Source organism: Salminus brasiliensis, chromosome 8 (genome assembly GCF_030463535.1).
Source record: "Salminus brasiliensis chromosome 8, fSalBra1.hap2, whole genome shotgun sequence".
Classification (NCBI taxonomy): domain Eukaryota; kingdom Metazoa; phylum Chordata; class Actinopteri; order Characiformes; family Bryconidae; genus Salminus; species Salminus brasiliensis.
Genome location: NC_132885.1, coordinates 43,258,858 through 43,275,572, shown reverse-complemented (window position 1 = coordinate 43,275,572; position 16,715 = coordinate 43,258,858). Strand labels below are relative to the sequence as shown.

At 47.3% G+C, this 16,715-nt stretch overlaps 1 protein-coding gene across 1 annotated transcript; it reads left to right on the top strand.

Annotated features, from left to right (window-relative positions):
• The first annotated feature begins 9,795 nt into the window (after positions 1–9,795).
• Positions 9,796–15,413, top strand: ednrbb (endothelin receptor type Bb). The gene is given in 9 exon segments (XM_072686750.1): positions 9,796–10,197; positions 10,554–10,666; positions 10,867–11,071; positions 12,764–12,880; positions 12,882–12,911; positions 13,404–13,537; positions 13,870–13,978; positions 15,076–15,214; positions 15,409–15,413. Coding segments are annotated over 9 exon segments (1,254 nt in total).
• Positions 15,414–16,715: the final 1,302 nt, after the last annotated feature.

Sequence of the window (16,715 nt, the reverse complement as noted above, 5' to 3'; positions counted from 1 at the left end):
TCATGGCGACTGATGCGTGCTTCCATTTATGGAGAGCATTTTTGAATATCTAATGAGTTTATAATAATACTACTGTCATTGATGATAATCATGCCAAGTAAAGGAGTTATTGTGAATGACAGCTCTAGATTAAAGATTATTTTGGGAGCTTCTTTGCTGTTCTCTGCCTGGTTAAAGGTTCTTTTGCAGCTGTGGATGTTCCAGCATTAGATCCTCTCTGAAATAAAGGCTGTGGACTCACTTGGCTCGCTGGTAGAGAAGTACAGGCTGCGTGATGACCTCTGGGACGCCCACTCGCTCAGCCTGGACGGACATTTATCATTTCAGAACGTCGCTCTGTCAGTTTAATGGCCTACCGGAGATCCGTCATCTGTCATTAAAGAGACATGACACTGAAACCGCAGCCTTCTTCCCCTCCACATCACATCAGTCATCTGAAATAACAAAGGGCTGCTCGTCCTCCGACACCGTACCTCATGCTCTTTGAGAGACTGGGTTTCAGAGAGCAGCAGAGGCTGTGTCTCAACACCAGCTTCCACACAGGCGGCATGTTCAACCACCACTGCTTTACAATGCCTACATACCCTCAAATCAATCACCAATCAATCACCAATCAATCATTAATCGATCAACCAGGAAGAGCTGTTTTAATTCTGCTTCATTCTCGGCTGGGAAGGTAAAGTCAATGAGAACGTTCATGGGCGCTGACGCTCACTGACGCTCATGGAGGTCCCACTTTGTAACTTACAGGACTCAAAGGAGGTGCCAGACACCACAACAGGACACCTTCAATGGTCTACATGATGGTTTTAATGTTATGGCTGCTTGGTGTAGAACCCTATAATGTTTCCTAGCCAGCACTGCTAATGAGCATGTCTGCATCGATAATGTTAATTAGCTTGCATTGCTAACATTTATTAGCCGAATAGTCTACTATGTGTTTTAATCCCGGCGCTCGTCGCCTCTAAAGCGTCTTCAGATTTGTAGAGGAGGTCACAGCGCACCCTAGTTTGCTCGGAGTGTAACAGCAGATCAGCAGGCGTCTCAGCTGAGACAGAATTAGGCATGTTCGTTGCTAACTCCAGCTAGCTGCTCAGCCAGCAGTCTTCCCAACCGCAATGCTAAATCACGCTGCGGTGGCGCTAATGACTGAGGTGAGCGGATGAACCCTGTTTTATTTCCGGCAGTAGATCAGCTCTCGGCCGACTGGTGGACGCTGTGTCTGTGCTCTGGTCCACGCAGATTTGCATTGGGTCATCCAAGAGAGAACCCAGAGAGCTGAACCTCTCGCCTTTTCTCGGCCCGCGCTTTGGCAGCTCCTCTGTACAGCGGCTGAGGGCCAACAGCCATCTCCACACTCCACGGGTCATGAGCTGCAGCCTCTTCCAGCAGAATCCCACCCTGTTAGGTTTAGAGATAGGGTTAGGTTTAGGGTTAGGGTTAGGGTTAGGGTTAGAGATAGGGTTAGGTTTAGGGTTAGGTTTAGGGTTAGGGTTAGAGATAGGGTTAGGGTTAGGTTTAGGGTTAGGGTTAGGTTTAGAGATAGGGTTAGGTTTAGGGTTAGGTTTAGAGATAGGGTAAGGTTTAGGGTTAGGTTTAGAGATAGGGTTAGGTTTAGGGTTAGGTTTAGAGATAGGGTTAGGTTTAGGGTTAGGTTTAGAGATAGGGTAAGGTTTAGGGTTAGGTTTAGAGATAGGGTTAGGTTTAGGGTTAGGTTTAGAGATAGGGTAAGGTTTAGGGTTAGGGTTAGGTTTAGGGTTAGGTTTAGAGATAGGGTAAGGTTTAGGGTTAGGGTTAGGTTTAGGGTTAGGGTTAGGGTTTCTGGAGCTGAATTATAATGTGTGTTTTTAATCTGAGGGATCGCGAGTGAAACAGAGGAGATTTAAATCCTCAAGCCTCACAAGGAACATTTATCAAATATAAAACAGTAAACTCCAGAAATATACACACATCTACACACACACTACATATGTATGAATGTGCTCCTCATCTGGTGGGGTTTATTCCTCTCGCTGTCACTCACCTCTTCTGGCCGGCTGGTGTGTGCCAGCTGTTGGCGTGTTGGCGCAGTGTCTCGCGCTCGCTGGCAGCACTCACACGGGACGGCATCCAGATCACCCTCGAGCTGCTCCAGCGACAAACCCGAGCTCCAGCCAGCCACCATCTGAGAGAATAGCACAGCGTGTGAAGGCTGCTTAACACACATGCATATATCCACCCAGCCAAACTGCATTTACACCCAAAACACCCCTTAATCAAACCGTCAGACGGCCCTCAGACTGTTCCCTCTGCTGCTTCCTCTTCAGGCAGAAAATCAGACTCGTCATTTCTGTGTTTATACTCCCGCATCTTAACCAGGCCGAGCGCTTCAGCCTCTCGTTATTATTATGATCTTATTCAGATCCACCTCAAATGGTGCAGTAGTGTGTTCTGGTGCCTCAGCTACTGGGGCAGTCTGGGTACCCACCTGACCTGCTACTGGTCCAGACTCTGCCTACAGATGTCTATGAGGCCAGAGAGCACTGAGCATATTGTGTGAGCTGTTGTCCAGCAGGCCGGCTGCAGGCAGCTCAATCCGCTACACAGCTGAGGCAAATAAATACATTAAAGGCGTGTTTATGAAGAGGAGATCGGTGACGATCTAAGTCTAGTGTTTGTTAGCAACATTAGCCTAGCATCTCCTGCCGTAAACCAACCTATCTCAATGGATCGACTGAGATCAATCAGGATCACTGATCTGCTCCTTTTAGGAACATGCTGAAAGTGTGTAGTGTGTAGGGATGGATTTGGGACGCACCCCTTGAGCAGATTTCAGTCTTTCCCAGTCACAGTTATGATCCTGCTGAGTTTAGTTTGTTTTTATTTGTTTTAAAATCATTTCTTTGGCACTGCCAGTTAACCCACCTGTTCATAGCGCCCCCTAGTGCTAGCAACGTTCCTGACACTAGGAGGGTGAGGCCTTAACGCCCGTCTCCTCTGATAAATGTGAAGCCAGGCACCGCCTCTTTCACACTGCTGCCAGTGTGGCATCGCGGGCCAGACGACACGCTCTGAGGAAGGGCCGTGAGTGTGAGCAGTGTGTTGAGGAGTGAACGGACATGGAGCTGCTTCAAACAGAAGTGTGTGTGCACAGAGTCAGCACTCCGAACCACTGGATCCTTCAGCTGACTCACACACACACACACACACACAGCATTATCTGCAATGCTCTTTTTAGTCAATAATTAGGAGAAATGATCGGTTTATGGTTGATTAGCATTCTGTACAGTTCAGTGCCGGACAGCTTGGTCTCTGAGATTTGGAAGTCTGTACCCGTTCACTCCATCCTACATCATCCTACATCATCCTACATCTATCAGCATCACATCCCACCTCAGCAGAAGAGCTGCTATTATATTAAATATATCAGTGGTTACGGCGCTACATCTCAGAATGAGCAGCGCAGTGTTTCAGTCCGACTCATTCAGTCAGTGTGTCGGCTCTCACGCTTACAGCTAGAACCTAAGGTTCTATACCAACTGAACACTGTGTGTGTGTGTGAGGGTGTGTGAGAGCAGACCTTGGAGCCCATGCTGAAGCGTAGTCTTCGGAGGTGAACACGCCGCTGGTTGTGGATCCATAGGCTGATGTGTTTGTTTAAGGCCACACACACCTGGCTGAACCTGTGCAGGTCCAGGTTCTAGATAACAGAGAGTCCTACAGTGTTACAAACCACACAATCATGTCTATTAGAGATTACTGATCACGCTTTAAAGTGTTCTGTTCCAGCAGTTCTCTCCGGCCAGCTGGTGTGTGAGAACTGAATATGCATATCGATCTGGTTCCTCCAGTACGATCCGCTGTGTGGTGAGCGATGTACTAGATAAGGCCACTGGGATGGTGGGTCGACCGGCCTTTGGATGTGAAGATGGCTCTTGTGTTGGCCCGCTCCTGCTTATCCTCCATTACGATGTAGATGAAGACTGCGGCCTCTGCTGAGGAGATTAGAGCCGGCGCGGCGCTGCAGGGGTAACTGATATGGTTAAGGGACGCGGCGAGAGCGGAGCAGCAGCCGCTCCGGGGGAGGCTTTTAGAACACTTCTGAAGAACATAAATTGAGTTTCTTTTGGCTCGAGCTGAAAAGTCTCTATCTGACATCAACAGCTTTAAAGGAAAAACAGAAAGTGTGTGTGTGTGTGAGTATGTGAGAGAGAGTGTTTTGTATGTGAGTGAGAGAGAGAGAGTGTGTGTGTGTGTGTGTTTTCAGAGCTGTAAATTGTCCTGAGGACACAGTCTATTTTACTCCAGTGTTAAAAGAGAAGCAGGGAAAGTGTGTTTTGTTCCAGCAGGGAGGATACAGCACCACTCCGGTCCCGCCCGGAAACAGAACCAGGAAAGTGGAAAACTTCATGACACACAGGACACCTCTGAAAAGACACAGAAAGGGATGGGATGTGGTGTGGGGCGGTAGGTTTGGGTGCTGGGACGGGGTGGTAGGTGTGGGTGCTGTCTGTCTCACAGTGGTGTGAACCAATGCAAGACGCAAGACATTTAAGTGGTCATTTATTAAGATCAGAATTAGCCATAATGCGGTTATGGACGTTCTGTTTCAGTGCATCTGTGACGGTCAGTGGAGGGCTCTGTGCTCTGAGGATGCTCCTGATGTGTTGGCAGTGTGGTTATCCTCCATAAGCAGATGCAGAGGCTCCTCCTGATTGGTCCAGACTTCATTAGACAGTCTGTAGGAAATGGTGATGAACCGCGAACCTTCATGGAGAAGGAGAGTGAAAGTAAAGACATAAAAAGCAATTAGCCGTCATACTGTAAAATCTTTGAGATGCTGCTTTTTTGTGTGCATGGTTACATTAAACCAGTAGCCTGAAAGTGTGTTCCACCAGTCTGAGGCCTACCGGAGTGAACGCGGTTCTGGTTGTGGGAAAATGGCATTAGGTCCCATTCCCTTAACCTGAAACAGAATGACCTGAGCTCTCAGTGTTGGATATATAACTTGTGGAAGAGAATAATAACAGATAACTGTTTTCACACCGTGCCTGACCTCTGATCAGCCCGGCCCTTCACCGCTCTTTTAGCCAGTTCGGACGAAACCGGGGGACTGGCGCTAACATCAATCTTCTTGTTAATCTCCACAGCCTCCAGGGAGCGCTCCACATCCAGCAGGAAGATCCTCATGGTCCGGGCTGTGGTACAGCAGAACAGCTTCACACACACACACACACACACACACACACATACAAAGCATTATAATGGATACTAAAATAGCAAATGTGCTGCTGCCCACTAGCCACTTTATTAGAAACCCTTAATGTGTGGCCACTTCAATAGATCTGCAGTATCTACCTGACCACTGATGAAGATCTAGACAAGGCTAGAAACTGAACATCAGAAAGGTGGAGGACCAGTGTGTGTTGTACCTGCTCGAGGTTTGGGCTGTTCTCTAGTTCTTCTCTGCTGATGAATGGTTTGGTGGTTTGCTGACAGTGGTCACACTTAATGGTGATCTGGTCACTGGAGAACTCTTCATTGGACACCAATGGGACCTTGATTCAGTGTTGAACACAGTGATGATAAATCTCAGAGATTCTTCTTCAGGCACTGGTTTATTAGTGTTGGTTCCTTTGGAAGAATTACCTTCTTCAAATGAAGCAGAGGTTTCTTTGACTCAGGCTTGTAGGCCAGTAAAGCTGGAGGTCCAACACTAGGTGTCCATTCGGCCTCTTGGGTCTAAAAGACAACAGGATATATGTGCTTCCAGAAGACTGAGCGATTGCAGATATCTGGAGGGTGAGCCTTTATTTAAAGCAGGTGTGTTCATGCAGGAAAAAGGGGGAAACGTGCAGATGTTTGGATCTCCGGTGCCGCTGTCTATGAGTTACAGTAGTGTTCATTAGCACATGGAGAATGCCTGGGACCGGTTCCTAAAATGTGTGAGAGCGCGAGAACTGCGTGTTAAGCATGGTACTGTAGATACACTACCTCAGGGTGGCTGGCAGTCAGCTCGTCCAGAACTACCTGCAGCTTGTCCTCTGGCTTTGGAGGCACTTCCTCAGAATCTCTTTTAACTAATAAAACAAACAGAAAAGCAATTACTGAACATATTTCACTAAATTACAGTGAAATGTAACGGCTTCCAGTAGACGTGCCTTTGATCATCTTCTCATGCTCCCATAGCAACACCTTCTACCAGTGTTCCTAGCAGTGGGACAGATATCGCTTCAGATTCCCCCTGAAGACTGTACCCCTGTGTCTGCACCATAACAGTGTGTGTGTTCATGGTGAGTGTGTGTGATGACTGAGGTGTGTGTAGAGGTCCCAGAATTCACCCCTGTATTATCTCAATCTCCTTAAAATCTCTGTTTAGAAGCAGATAGCAGGTCAGCCTCAGCTCACAGTGAGAGCTAGCCAGGCTAAAGTACAGCTTCCAAACATGGTGGAGGTAGTTTCACACACTGCTACTGTAACTAAGACCCCCAGAGTAAACAGTGAGAGACCCCCCCAGCTGCTGTCTTGCACCCAGGTGGATCAGGAGTGTACTGTAGATGTGATGGTAATAAAATCTAGTGGAGTTTGATGGGGCTGATATATGCTGTCTTACTTTGTGGTGTAAAATAAATGGAGAGTGACAAAGCAGCCTCTTTTCACTGGTCATAAGTATTTGGACAGAGATATGTGTGTAGGTGGAAAAGCAGGTCTGCTTCAAACAGTATAGAACTGTGGTGAATTAATAGAGTTTGGTATGGATTTACCAGACTGTTTAGTGATTGTTACAGCGCCCCCCTCAGTCTGGTCCTGTAACCCAGCCTGTGGGGGAAGCTGTAGGGTTAGCACTCGCTGTGCTTTCAGCTGTTTACGGTTTTATTTGGAGCAGATCTGTTCAGACTCTTCTACACATCCAGATCAAGAGTCTACAACACTATGATCCAGTGCTGTTGAGTGAGCACGATGTGTGTGATGATGACACACTGATGACACACCTGCCCTCCAGCAGCACACCAGCCTCCTCCGCCACACCCACTTCCAATCCGTCTGGGTTTTGGCCGTTGCCGTGGTGACAACCCTGCAGTCCGGTTCCTGTGACTCTACTCTGGACAGTAAACAGAGTGGGAGAGTGTTTACAGACTCATTAAGGACAGTGTAGTATCACTCGATTTTCTGTTCCACCTTAAATAGAGCAGCAGTTACTTCTGGTGCCTCAGGCCTCAGATGCCAGAACGTAACTGCTGCATCATTTAAGGTGGAACGGAAAATTAGAAAAAGCCTCGAACCCTGTGGAGGTGTTCAGTTATCTCTAACAGACTTGCTTATGTGGTTTCTGACACTGTATGACTCTGTTATCTAGAACATGCTCTATTAATATGTGTCTATAAGAAAGAATCAGATAGAAATTGAATTCAGAGAGGTGAACAATTTGTACTCTGCAATCCATGCTTCAGTCTGATGGGTCTCTTGCTCTTTGGCCTGTTCCTAGAAAAAGAATCAGAAATAACATTAAATATACTTCAAAATGAATATTATTAATTTAAAGAGAAGGAGAGAACTGTTCATGATGACAGATTTATAATGGAATTAATACAAACTACTTCCATTTTGGTGATTGTGTAGTTAGGTGCATTATAATTCTACAAACAATGGAATTATAATGGAATTAAAAGGGGATTATATTGGGTAATTGGCGATATCTGAGGTAAAACTGAAGCTATTCAGCTGTTCTTCAGTATATATAGTTACTACATTAGCCTCGATGCTGCCCAAACTAAAGAGGCCAGTGTGTTGCCTGTTTGACTACATTTAAGATTAAACTATGGAAATTGTATATATTTTTGTCAATATTATGGAATTCATATGGATTAATGTACACTGTGTACACCATGCTAACTGCTAGCTTCCAGTAATTAACACTAGCTAGCTACAGCAGCATCAGCTCCATTGCTAAGCTAAGCCATGCTAATGCTAAGGAATGAACAGGTGTTGACTACTTGAGGAAAAACTGTGGGAAATGTAGATTTTTTTTTTTTACCTTATTCTTCATTGTTTATTGCTTAAGTAGTTTGGACTGTGTTATCTGGTAGCTTCATTTTAGCTAGATAGCTAGGACTAGCTAGCTACATTAGCTAAATTCGTAGCTAGATACACTGCTATAGCTAAAGAAGCAAATGTGTGGACTGGTTAACTGTATTTTAGATAAATCTAGAAAGATTTTGCTGAACTATTCCTCAATAAATATTGTTTAATCTAAAATGCATGGCTATTGGTAGCTCCCAGTTATTAGCTACATAGCCTCATAGCTAGCTATATTGTTAAAGCTACGCAAACATTCAGGGTAAAACTGCCTTTTCCCTCTATTATTGTTTAATAAACAGTAGCTGTATAGTTTGATGCAGAGTAGACTCTCTGGTCACCTGCTGTCTGATTATTACTGATAATAACTGATAATGACTATTATTGATTATGTAAATGAGATCATTCTGAAACCCTTTTAGGATCATTCTGGTGTTGGGGTGCTCCGTCCATGTCCGATCTTCTCCAGCCTTCTCCACCTGCAGCGGTCATAACAATCACTCACATTTACATAAAAACAAACAACAACATCCTGAAAGTCTCCATAACATCAATCTCCTACGCTTTCTACATTTACAGCTCGTGTGTGGGTCCATGACCAAAACCTCATTCATTTCTGCACTGGACTTTCCAGGGCTGCCCGCTCTCACACACTCAGACTCAGTTTCATACTTAGAGTTAAGATTCAGATCCTAACTAGAAATCTGAAAAAATGACTGAATGACCACATGTAGCATTTATTATCTTTGTTTTTTTTCCTTTTCGCTGTGATATTAAACAGCACTAATGACCATTAAACTCCACACAGCAGGTAAAGGCGTGTGAAGCTGAAGCACTGTGCGCTAATAAGAACAGCCTCGTTTTAGCTTCAGGGCTTCAGACCCAAACAGTGAGTCAAACAGGCCGTCAGAACTCCAGACAGTCGGCCAGGTGTCAGGTGGGAGAGGGGTCGAGAGCCTGTGTGGGGGAGTGTACTGACTGAAGGAGGCAGCGCTCTGTGCAGAACCTGTGACCCCCTGTTCAAGCGCTAGTCTAACTTCTGGGCCAAAGTTCAGCCCTTAGTTTCTACAGCAAATGACACGGAAACCGAATTCTGATCAATGAACACAGAGATCAGCACGTACACTTTACAACACGCTGCAGAAAGAGGACCACTGGAGACACCCTTAAACAGAGACTCCATAGTGAAATGAGTAATGATTCAACACATCTGAAACATCAGTCAGACGCAAAGTTGGGATCATGGCTGGGTTTAGTCCCGAGACAGCTGCTGGAATTCAGCTGTGGGAAGCGGGGGCTGTTTTTCAGTGCGGTGATTTAGCCCTTACTCACTGCAGCTCCAGTAGCTGTTAGCTCGGGTAGCGGACCCCCGGCGGGTGAGCTGGCTGGGCTGAAAACCACAAGAAGAGTGAGAGAGCGGCCTGGGGGCTTCACTGAGTGACGCGAGTGAGGTGCGCTAGCTGTACACTCTGCTATAGGGAGGCGTGGCCAAGTCAGCTCTGGACTATATATATGTATATGTGTGTGTGTGTGTGTATACACAGGTACGACTGTAAAGGTGCAGTGTTTGATATGAAGCAGTGAAGCAGTGGAGCAGTGGAGCAGTGAACGGTGAGATTTATTTAGCATTTTTAAAGTTTATTGTTGTTTTTATTGAAAAGTATCCAGTAGGAATCTCTCAGTTTCTACTACAGGTGTTGAAGTGTGAGGTGTTGTGGATTTTGCAGGTGGAGTGCAGAGATGGAGAAGATGAGGATGGTGCTGATGTCACTGTGCTGTCTGTTAGTGCTCCTCTCTGCAGTTCAGTCTGAAGGATCCTTCAGAGCAGCTCCACCATCCCAGAACCTCACAGCAGACCGAAAGAGCGCCCCCAACAGCTCGAACCCGTGGCTTAGGGGTCCGAGCAGACCAGCGCCGCTCCCCATGTGCAGCGGCCCCACCAGGGTAAAGAACCTCTTCAAGTACATCAACACCTTCGTGTCATGCTTCGTCTTCCTGTTCGGGATGGTTGGGAACGTGACTTTACTCCGGATTATAAAGAAACACAAGTGCATGAGGAACGGCCCCAACATCCTCATCGCCAGCCTGGCTCTGGGAGACATCGTCCACATTGTCATCGATATTCCAGTCAATGTGTATAAGGTGTGTAGAAGTGTCTGTCAGATCAAATAATGACTTACTGACTCATAACTCGGAGTTAACTGTACTGTACTGTTCCTCACTCATTAAGAGTCTCATTAAAATGTTGAGAAAATGAGTTATGATTTCAACACGATGCATCATACATTCATAAATTCAAATATGAGACTTATAAGACTAAGACATTATAAGACATTATAATAAATTATAATTAATAATGTTGAGTTAAGAAGTTGAATTGAGAACATAACGTCATTCTGTTGAGACTGTTTAATTATTTGATCATGAGTCCAGGGTCTTTTTTTAAGTAGAATATTAAGATTTGTGATGAACTGAAAGTCTCAGTTTTGGTGTTTCAGCTGCTGGCAGTCGACTGGCCGTTTGGACTCGTGGTCTGTAAACTCGTCCCGTTCGTCCAGAAAACGTCAGTGGGGATCACGGTTCTGAGCTTGTGTGCTTTGAGTGTCGACAGGTCAGTACGATCATCATAGAACCCGAAACCGAGGGTAGAGCCTGTTCTTTTTTCTGTAACGTTACAGTTTCAGAGATCCGAGCAGAACAGTTCTTTGCTCTTGTACGTGATTCTTTATAGAACCTTTGAAGAACCCTAGGGCTCCTCTTTGGCCACGAGTTAAAGAGTAGCTGTATGGTGATGTGTGTGTTCTCTGTTAGGTACCGAGTCGTAGTGTCGAGGAGTGTGATCAGAGCACTGCGGCTGCCGATGTGGACGGTCTGTAAGCTATGTGTAATCTGGGCCGGGTCGGCACTGCTGGCCGTCCCTGAGGCTGTGGCTTTTGATCTGATTATGATGGACTATAAAGGACAGCAGCTCAGGATCTGTCTGCTGCACCCGCTGCAGGCCTCACCGTTCATGAAGGTAAACCCGGTTAGTGCTGGTTTAGTGGTTCTGGGGGTTTGTACTGGTTTAGTGGTTCTGGGGGTTTGTACTGGTTTAGTGGTTCTGGGGGTTTGTGCTGGTTTAGTGGTTCTGGGGGTTTGTACTGGTTTAGTGGTTCTGGGGGTTTGTGCTGGTTTAGTGGTTCTGGGGGTTTGTACTGGTTTAGTGGTTCTGGGGGTTTGTACTGGTTTAGTGGTTCTGGGGGTTTGTGCTGGTTTAGTGGTTCTGGGGGTTTGTACTGGTTTAGTGGTTCTGGGGGTTTGTACTGGTTTAGTGGTTCTGGGGGTTTGTGCTGGTTTAGTGGTTCTGGGGGTTTGTACTGGTTTAGTGGTTCTGGGGGTTTGTACTGGTTTAGTGGTTCTGGGGGTTTGTGCTGGTTTAGTGGTTCTGGGGGTTTGTACTGGTTTAGTGGTTCTGGGGGTTTGTACTGGTTTAGTGGTTCTGGGGGTTTGTACTGGTTTAGTGGTTCTGGGGGTTTGTACTGGTTTAGTGGTTCTGGGGGTTTGTGCTGGTTTAGTGGTTCTGGGGGTTTGTGCTGGTTTAGTGGTTCTGGGGTTTGGTGTCGGGTAGTGTAGGGGTTTCTCTTTACTGCCAGCTTCTTACAAACCACCAGGTTTAGATTCTCAGCATTTTGCTCCTGTGAGCTTCGTTACCTTCAGCTGGTCTCAGGGATCCATCTGCAGACGTTCTCCTGATGTTCTCCCCTCGCTGCTCTCGGTGTAGCGAAATTCCCCTCTTGCTGAGTGAACTGTAGAAGATTAGTAGGACGGGGCTTCCTCACACGGCTCCTCAGCGAGGGGGTTGCAGTGTGATTCCATCACCCGCCTCACACACAGTCGTCTGAAATCAGTTAGAGAGGACACACTGTGCGGAACAGTCAGACAGCCGTTACCGTCGGCAACTCATCTGCTCCTCCACTCCAGTCCACGACACACTCCGTCTGAATACAACCGAACACATCACACACACACACATGCAGGCCTGCTCTCAGAGTCTCAGTCTGTGTCATGCTAATGAACAGAACCGCACTCTGGTCCATCACCTGCGGTCCAACCTCGCCCTCGATAAACCCGCCCAGTCTGTTCTGTCCACCTATGTCAGAGCATCTGTACAGCGACTGCTCTTCATTAGAGGAACAGCTCATATCTGACGTGCGCTTCTTCAGTGTACACGGAGCGACGCTAGGCTAATGTTGCTAACAAGCGAATTATACACAGTACTTATACTGTATATGTGTAAGGGGTGTGTACTGTCTGTCCATCACTGCTTTAATGACCAGGGACAGAGAAGCTGCTGTCCAGACTGAAGCTCTGTATCTGCAGCGGCCTCTTCTTCCCCCGTTGTTCCGAGGGGACCTCAGACCGAAGGTGATATTAGATCTGATAAATAATGCATTTCAGTGCAGCTACTTTCCTCCTCTGCTGGAAGAGTCTGCATCCCCACAGCCCCCTCTATACCCCCTCCATACCCCCTCCATACCCCCTCCATTACTCCAACTCCTAGTTAGGTCTATAGCTCTATGCCTCTACAGCAGCAGACCTGCAGATTTAAGCAGCAGTTTGGCTGTAATTTGACTTTTGTGCGACTTTTGAGTTCTTTTGAAAATGGAAGGTAAAACCCAACACCAGCGGTCCACCCCTCCTCCTCACAGCCTCCCTCTCCTCCCCACAGTTCTACAAAGCAGTGAAGGACTGGTGGCTGTTTGGGTTTTATTTCCTCATGCCTCTGGTCTGCACCGCAGTCTTCTATGGCCGCATGAGCTGGGAGATGCTGAGGGGAGAGGGGGGGGCGCTCTGAGCTGACCCACCACCTGAAACAGGTACGTAGTACAAATACACAAACACAGACTTAATGACCATGCTGCGGTCCAGGAGCATGTTATGGAGGAAATGGAGATACAGGGACTTTACGCTATACATGCAGGGTTGATGTGAAAGTGTGAACAGTGAGCAGGTCCACACTTCCACCTCAGAGGTGATCCTCCAGCTTTTAGGTGGTGCAGAGTGGAGCAGAGCTTGTGCAGTGAGGTAAGTGTGAAAAGGGGGAAGATGTACCGCCCAGGGAATCCAACCGAGAAACACGCAGAGACAGACATTAACGGAGCTGAACATCAGCTCAGAGTGCTTTCAGCACCTTACCACGTCCCTACATCCCGACCCGGTCTGGTCCGTATGTAAACTGGGTTCTGTTCTATTCAGGGAGAAGGGGGGGGGTAGCAGCATTGTCTTAACTGCTGAACCCTTGTGTAACCCTTTGTGTGTTGTGGTGGGTAAGCTCAGTAATGGTGCTGTTGGGTCTGCCCCCCTCACAGAGATGGGAAGCTGCCCGGGCCGTGTTCTGTCTGGTTCTGGCGTTTGCCGTCTGCTGGTTTCCATTGCATCTGAGTCGAATTCTGAAGCTGACCATCTATGACGAGGAAGACCCTGGCAGGTGTGACCTGCTGAGGTAGGAGAGAGACTGTGAGAGAGAGAGAGACTGGGAGAGAGAGACTGGGAGAGAGAGAGAGAGAGAGAAAGAGAGAGAGAGAGAGAGAGAGAGAGAGACTGGGAGAGAGAGAGAGAGAGAGAGAGAGAGACTGGGAGAGAGAGAGAGAGAGAGAGAGACTGGGAGAGAGAGACTGGGAGAGAGAGAGAGACACTGGGAGAGAGAGAGAGAGAGAGAGAGAGACTGGAGAGAGAGAGAGAGAGAGAGAGAGAGAGAGAGAGAGAGACTGAGAGAGAGAGAGAGAGAGAGGCTCTTGGCTGTCATTAGTACAACGTTTTGCTTTATGCTTGCAGCATCTTCCTGGTTCTCGACTACATCGGCATCAACATGGCCTCGCTGAACTCCTGCATCAATCCCCTGGCTCTGTACGCGGTCAGCCAGAGGTTCCAGAAACACTTCCAGGTAACATCAGAGGCCAAGTCTGTTGGTTGTCTTAAAAGAACACCCCCCCCCACACACACACACACACAGCCCGTCTGATCACCTGCTTCTAATAAATGACGGCTCCAACGTTCCAGAACTTTAGACTTTAGACTTTAGAAGGTTCCTGATCAGGCTGGGGATGATCGAGCTCTCATATCGAACACGCCAGAGATTCTTCACTGTAAACACATAAACTAACATCTGAAACAGTGAACTCTCCCAGGCTCTGTTCCATTTCACACTCAGCCTAAAACCACACAGCTTCCTTTTGAAGTTCTGATATTAACATTAAGAGTATTCGATTATTTTTCCGCCCACAGAGCTTCTGACCTCAGTTCTGTTCCACGATTCATTATTTTGGGTTAAAGGACTCTGACTGGAACTCTTTTGCTAAGCAGTAGACTGAGGACTTCACACACGTCCCTGAGGGCCCATACTGTGAACACGCCGTACTCTTTACAGACACGGCCCATTCCTCTTACAGTCTCTCCAGCACCAGACCACCAGCTCTGTGTGTGTTCAGTTTATCAGCCAGCGTCTGGTGGTCTGCACTAACTCTGAGGACGTACGATCGTCTCTGCAGGAATGAGCTCGTTCAGTTGAGTGTGGCTCATTCATCAGCAGGCTTTCTTCAGCAGCAGCTCATTTGTGGACGCGTTACGGCTGAGGAGCGGCGAAAGCGGAGAAGCGGGACTGAAATGAGGGGCGCAGTGAAGCCGTGCCAGCGAGCTTTGTTTACAGATGAATTATGAATAAGTAGCGTGCATCCCGCTGGAAATGGGATGTGGCAGCAGGTGGAGTGTAGAATTAATCTTGCATGATTATGGTGTCTAACATCATCAGAACTTCTCTGACTTCACTAAAGGTAACCTTGGCAGCAATTGGGGCACAAAGTCCCCGAGTGTGTCCACAGGAGCAGCTAAGGTACATTACAGATAAACTGTCCACAATGCATAATGAGGATAAACAGGTCAGAGCTACCCACTGGCCACTTTATTGGAAACACCCACCTTGTGCTTCCATACCCTGTCCGTCTGTAGAGCAGACTGCTGAACTTTTTTGTGTCCATTTCCCAGGAGTCTTTGTGCTGTTGCCGTTCTTCTGCTGGTCTGGACGTCCGGGATGAGACGCAAACATTCTTGAGGTCAAAGGTCACAGAGCGGGCCTCGGATGGCTCCTCCAAGGCTGAGCCTTCACCTGAAGACTGTGGTGTGGGTGAGAGACCACTTCTCACAGCCTGCTTATGCCCACAGACCTGAGGACCCCTCTCCGGGTCAGACTGTAGACGACGCATGAAGAGCTGTCCATGGCTACAGCTACTGACATGCTGCCGGGAACTGCAGGACTATATCTGAGATCCCGGCTCTAACTCGCCTCTGTGCTGTGTGGTCTCTCTCCTCCACTTTCAGTTTAACACTTGTTAAGAGTCTGATTGTATATGGTGGAGTGTATGGATGCAGGTAGCCGATATTTTGTGTTGATTTCTGTATATAAAAAATAAATAAACAAAATGAAGTGAAGGATTATCACAATCAGAGGACGGTCTGAGGAGGGCTGATCAACCACAGTAACAAATCTAATCTAATCTGATTTCTTTGTATAGCTTTCATAACAAATGGATTTATCACGAAACAGCTTTACATAATCAGTAATTAGTAAAAAGACAAGAAATCAACAACAAAAGAAGACCTAAGACCCCCGGTGAGCAGCCAACAGACGAGCCACAGTCAGTAACTGTAAGATAAGAAGGGGTTTCTAATAAAGTGGCCAATGAAAAAGTACAAAGTAGGGGTTTCTAATGTTTTCTAACGTTTTAAATGTTTTAACTCCAGATGTGCGGCGGTTCTCTGGGTGCTGCCAGTATGGCGAGTAGCTCAGAGGCTCCTGTGTGGTGGAGGGTGCCGCAGATAGATGTGTGTGTTTGCTGTGTGTGCGGGTGTCCACCGTGGAACAGTGGGGGGTCTTCACTGAGGAGATGGAAATTGTACAACATTAAGATCAATGCTGAGCTCTTAGACGGAGGCGGGAGATCTGCAGGCGCTGGGCTGAAGGAAGAGGGATCTTGGCCTTCGGCTCCGAGAGGACATGAAAGGCTGGCTGCGGCCGACGCTGACCGGCGTTCTGAGCAAAGAAAATAAATGTGTTTTTAAAACCAGCGCAGAAACCAGAGGAGCACAGACCCTGGGGCCGACTGCACACTTAACACTTACAAAACTAACTCATTATCTTTCCTTCCACACACACACACACACACACACACACACACACTCCCTGTCTCTCTGTGTCTCTCTGCCAGCAGGCATTAGACCAACACTTCTGCAACACTGTTGTATGTAATTGCCATATGGACGCTGTTTCGAGCCAGACCGAAAGACCCAGAAGCCTGCCGGGCAGATTCCCCAGATAGCTAAATGAATATTTTATCTCATTTCCATCTAATTTGCAGCAGATCATTATACAGAACACAGAAAATTAGTGATTAATTAATTTATAGGACAGATCAAACGCTGGTCCGCAGTTTGATTTTGCTTTTTTTTCGGGGCAGAAGAGGCCGGTTTCCACGTCCGGTCTCTCTTCATCCCGACCCGCGGTTCAGCCCCTGTTTTCTCAGCTCGGTATCGCTCCATCAGAACACTCACGCAGCCAATTAGCTCCAGTGGCCGCGGAATAGAAATGCCAGCCTGTGTTTAAATTGCACACGGAGACTTCCTTCCCC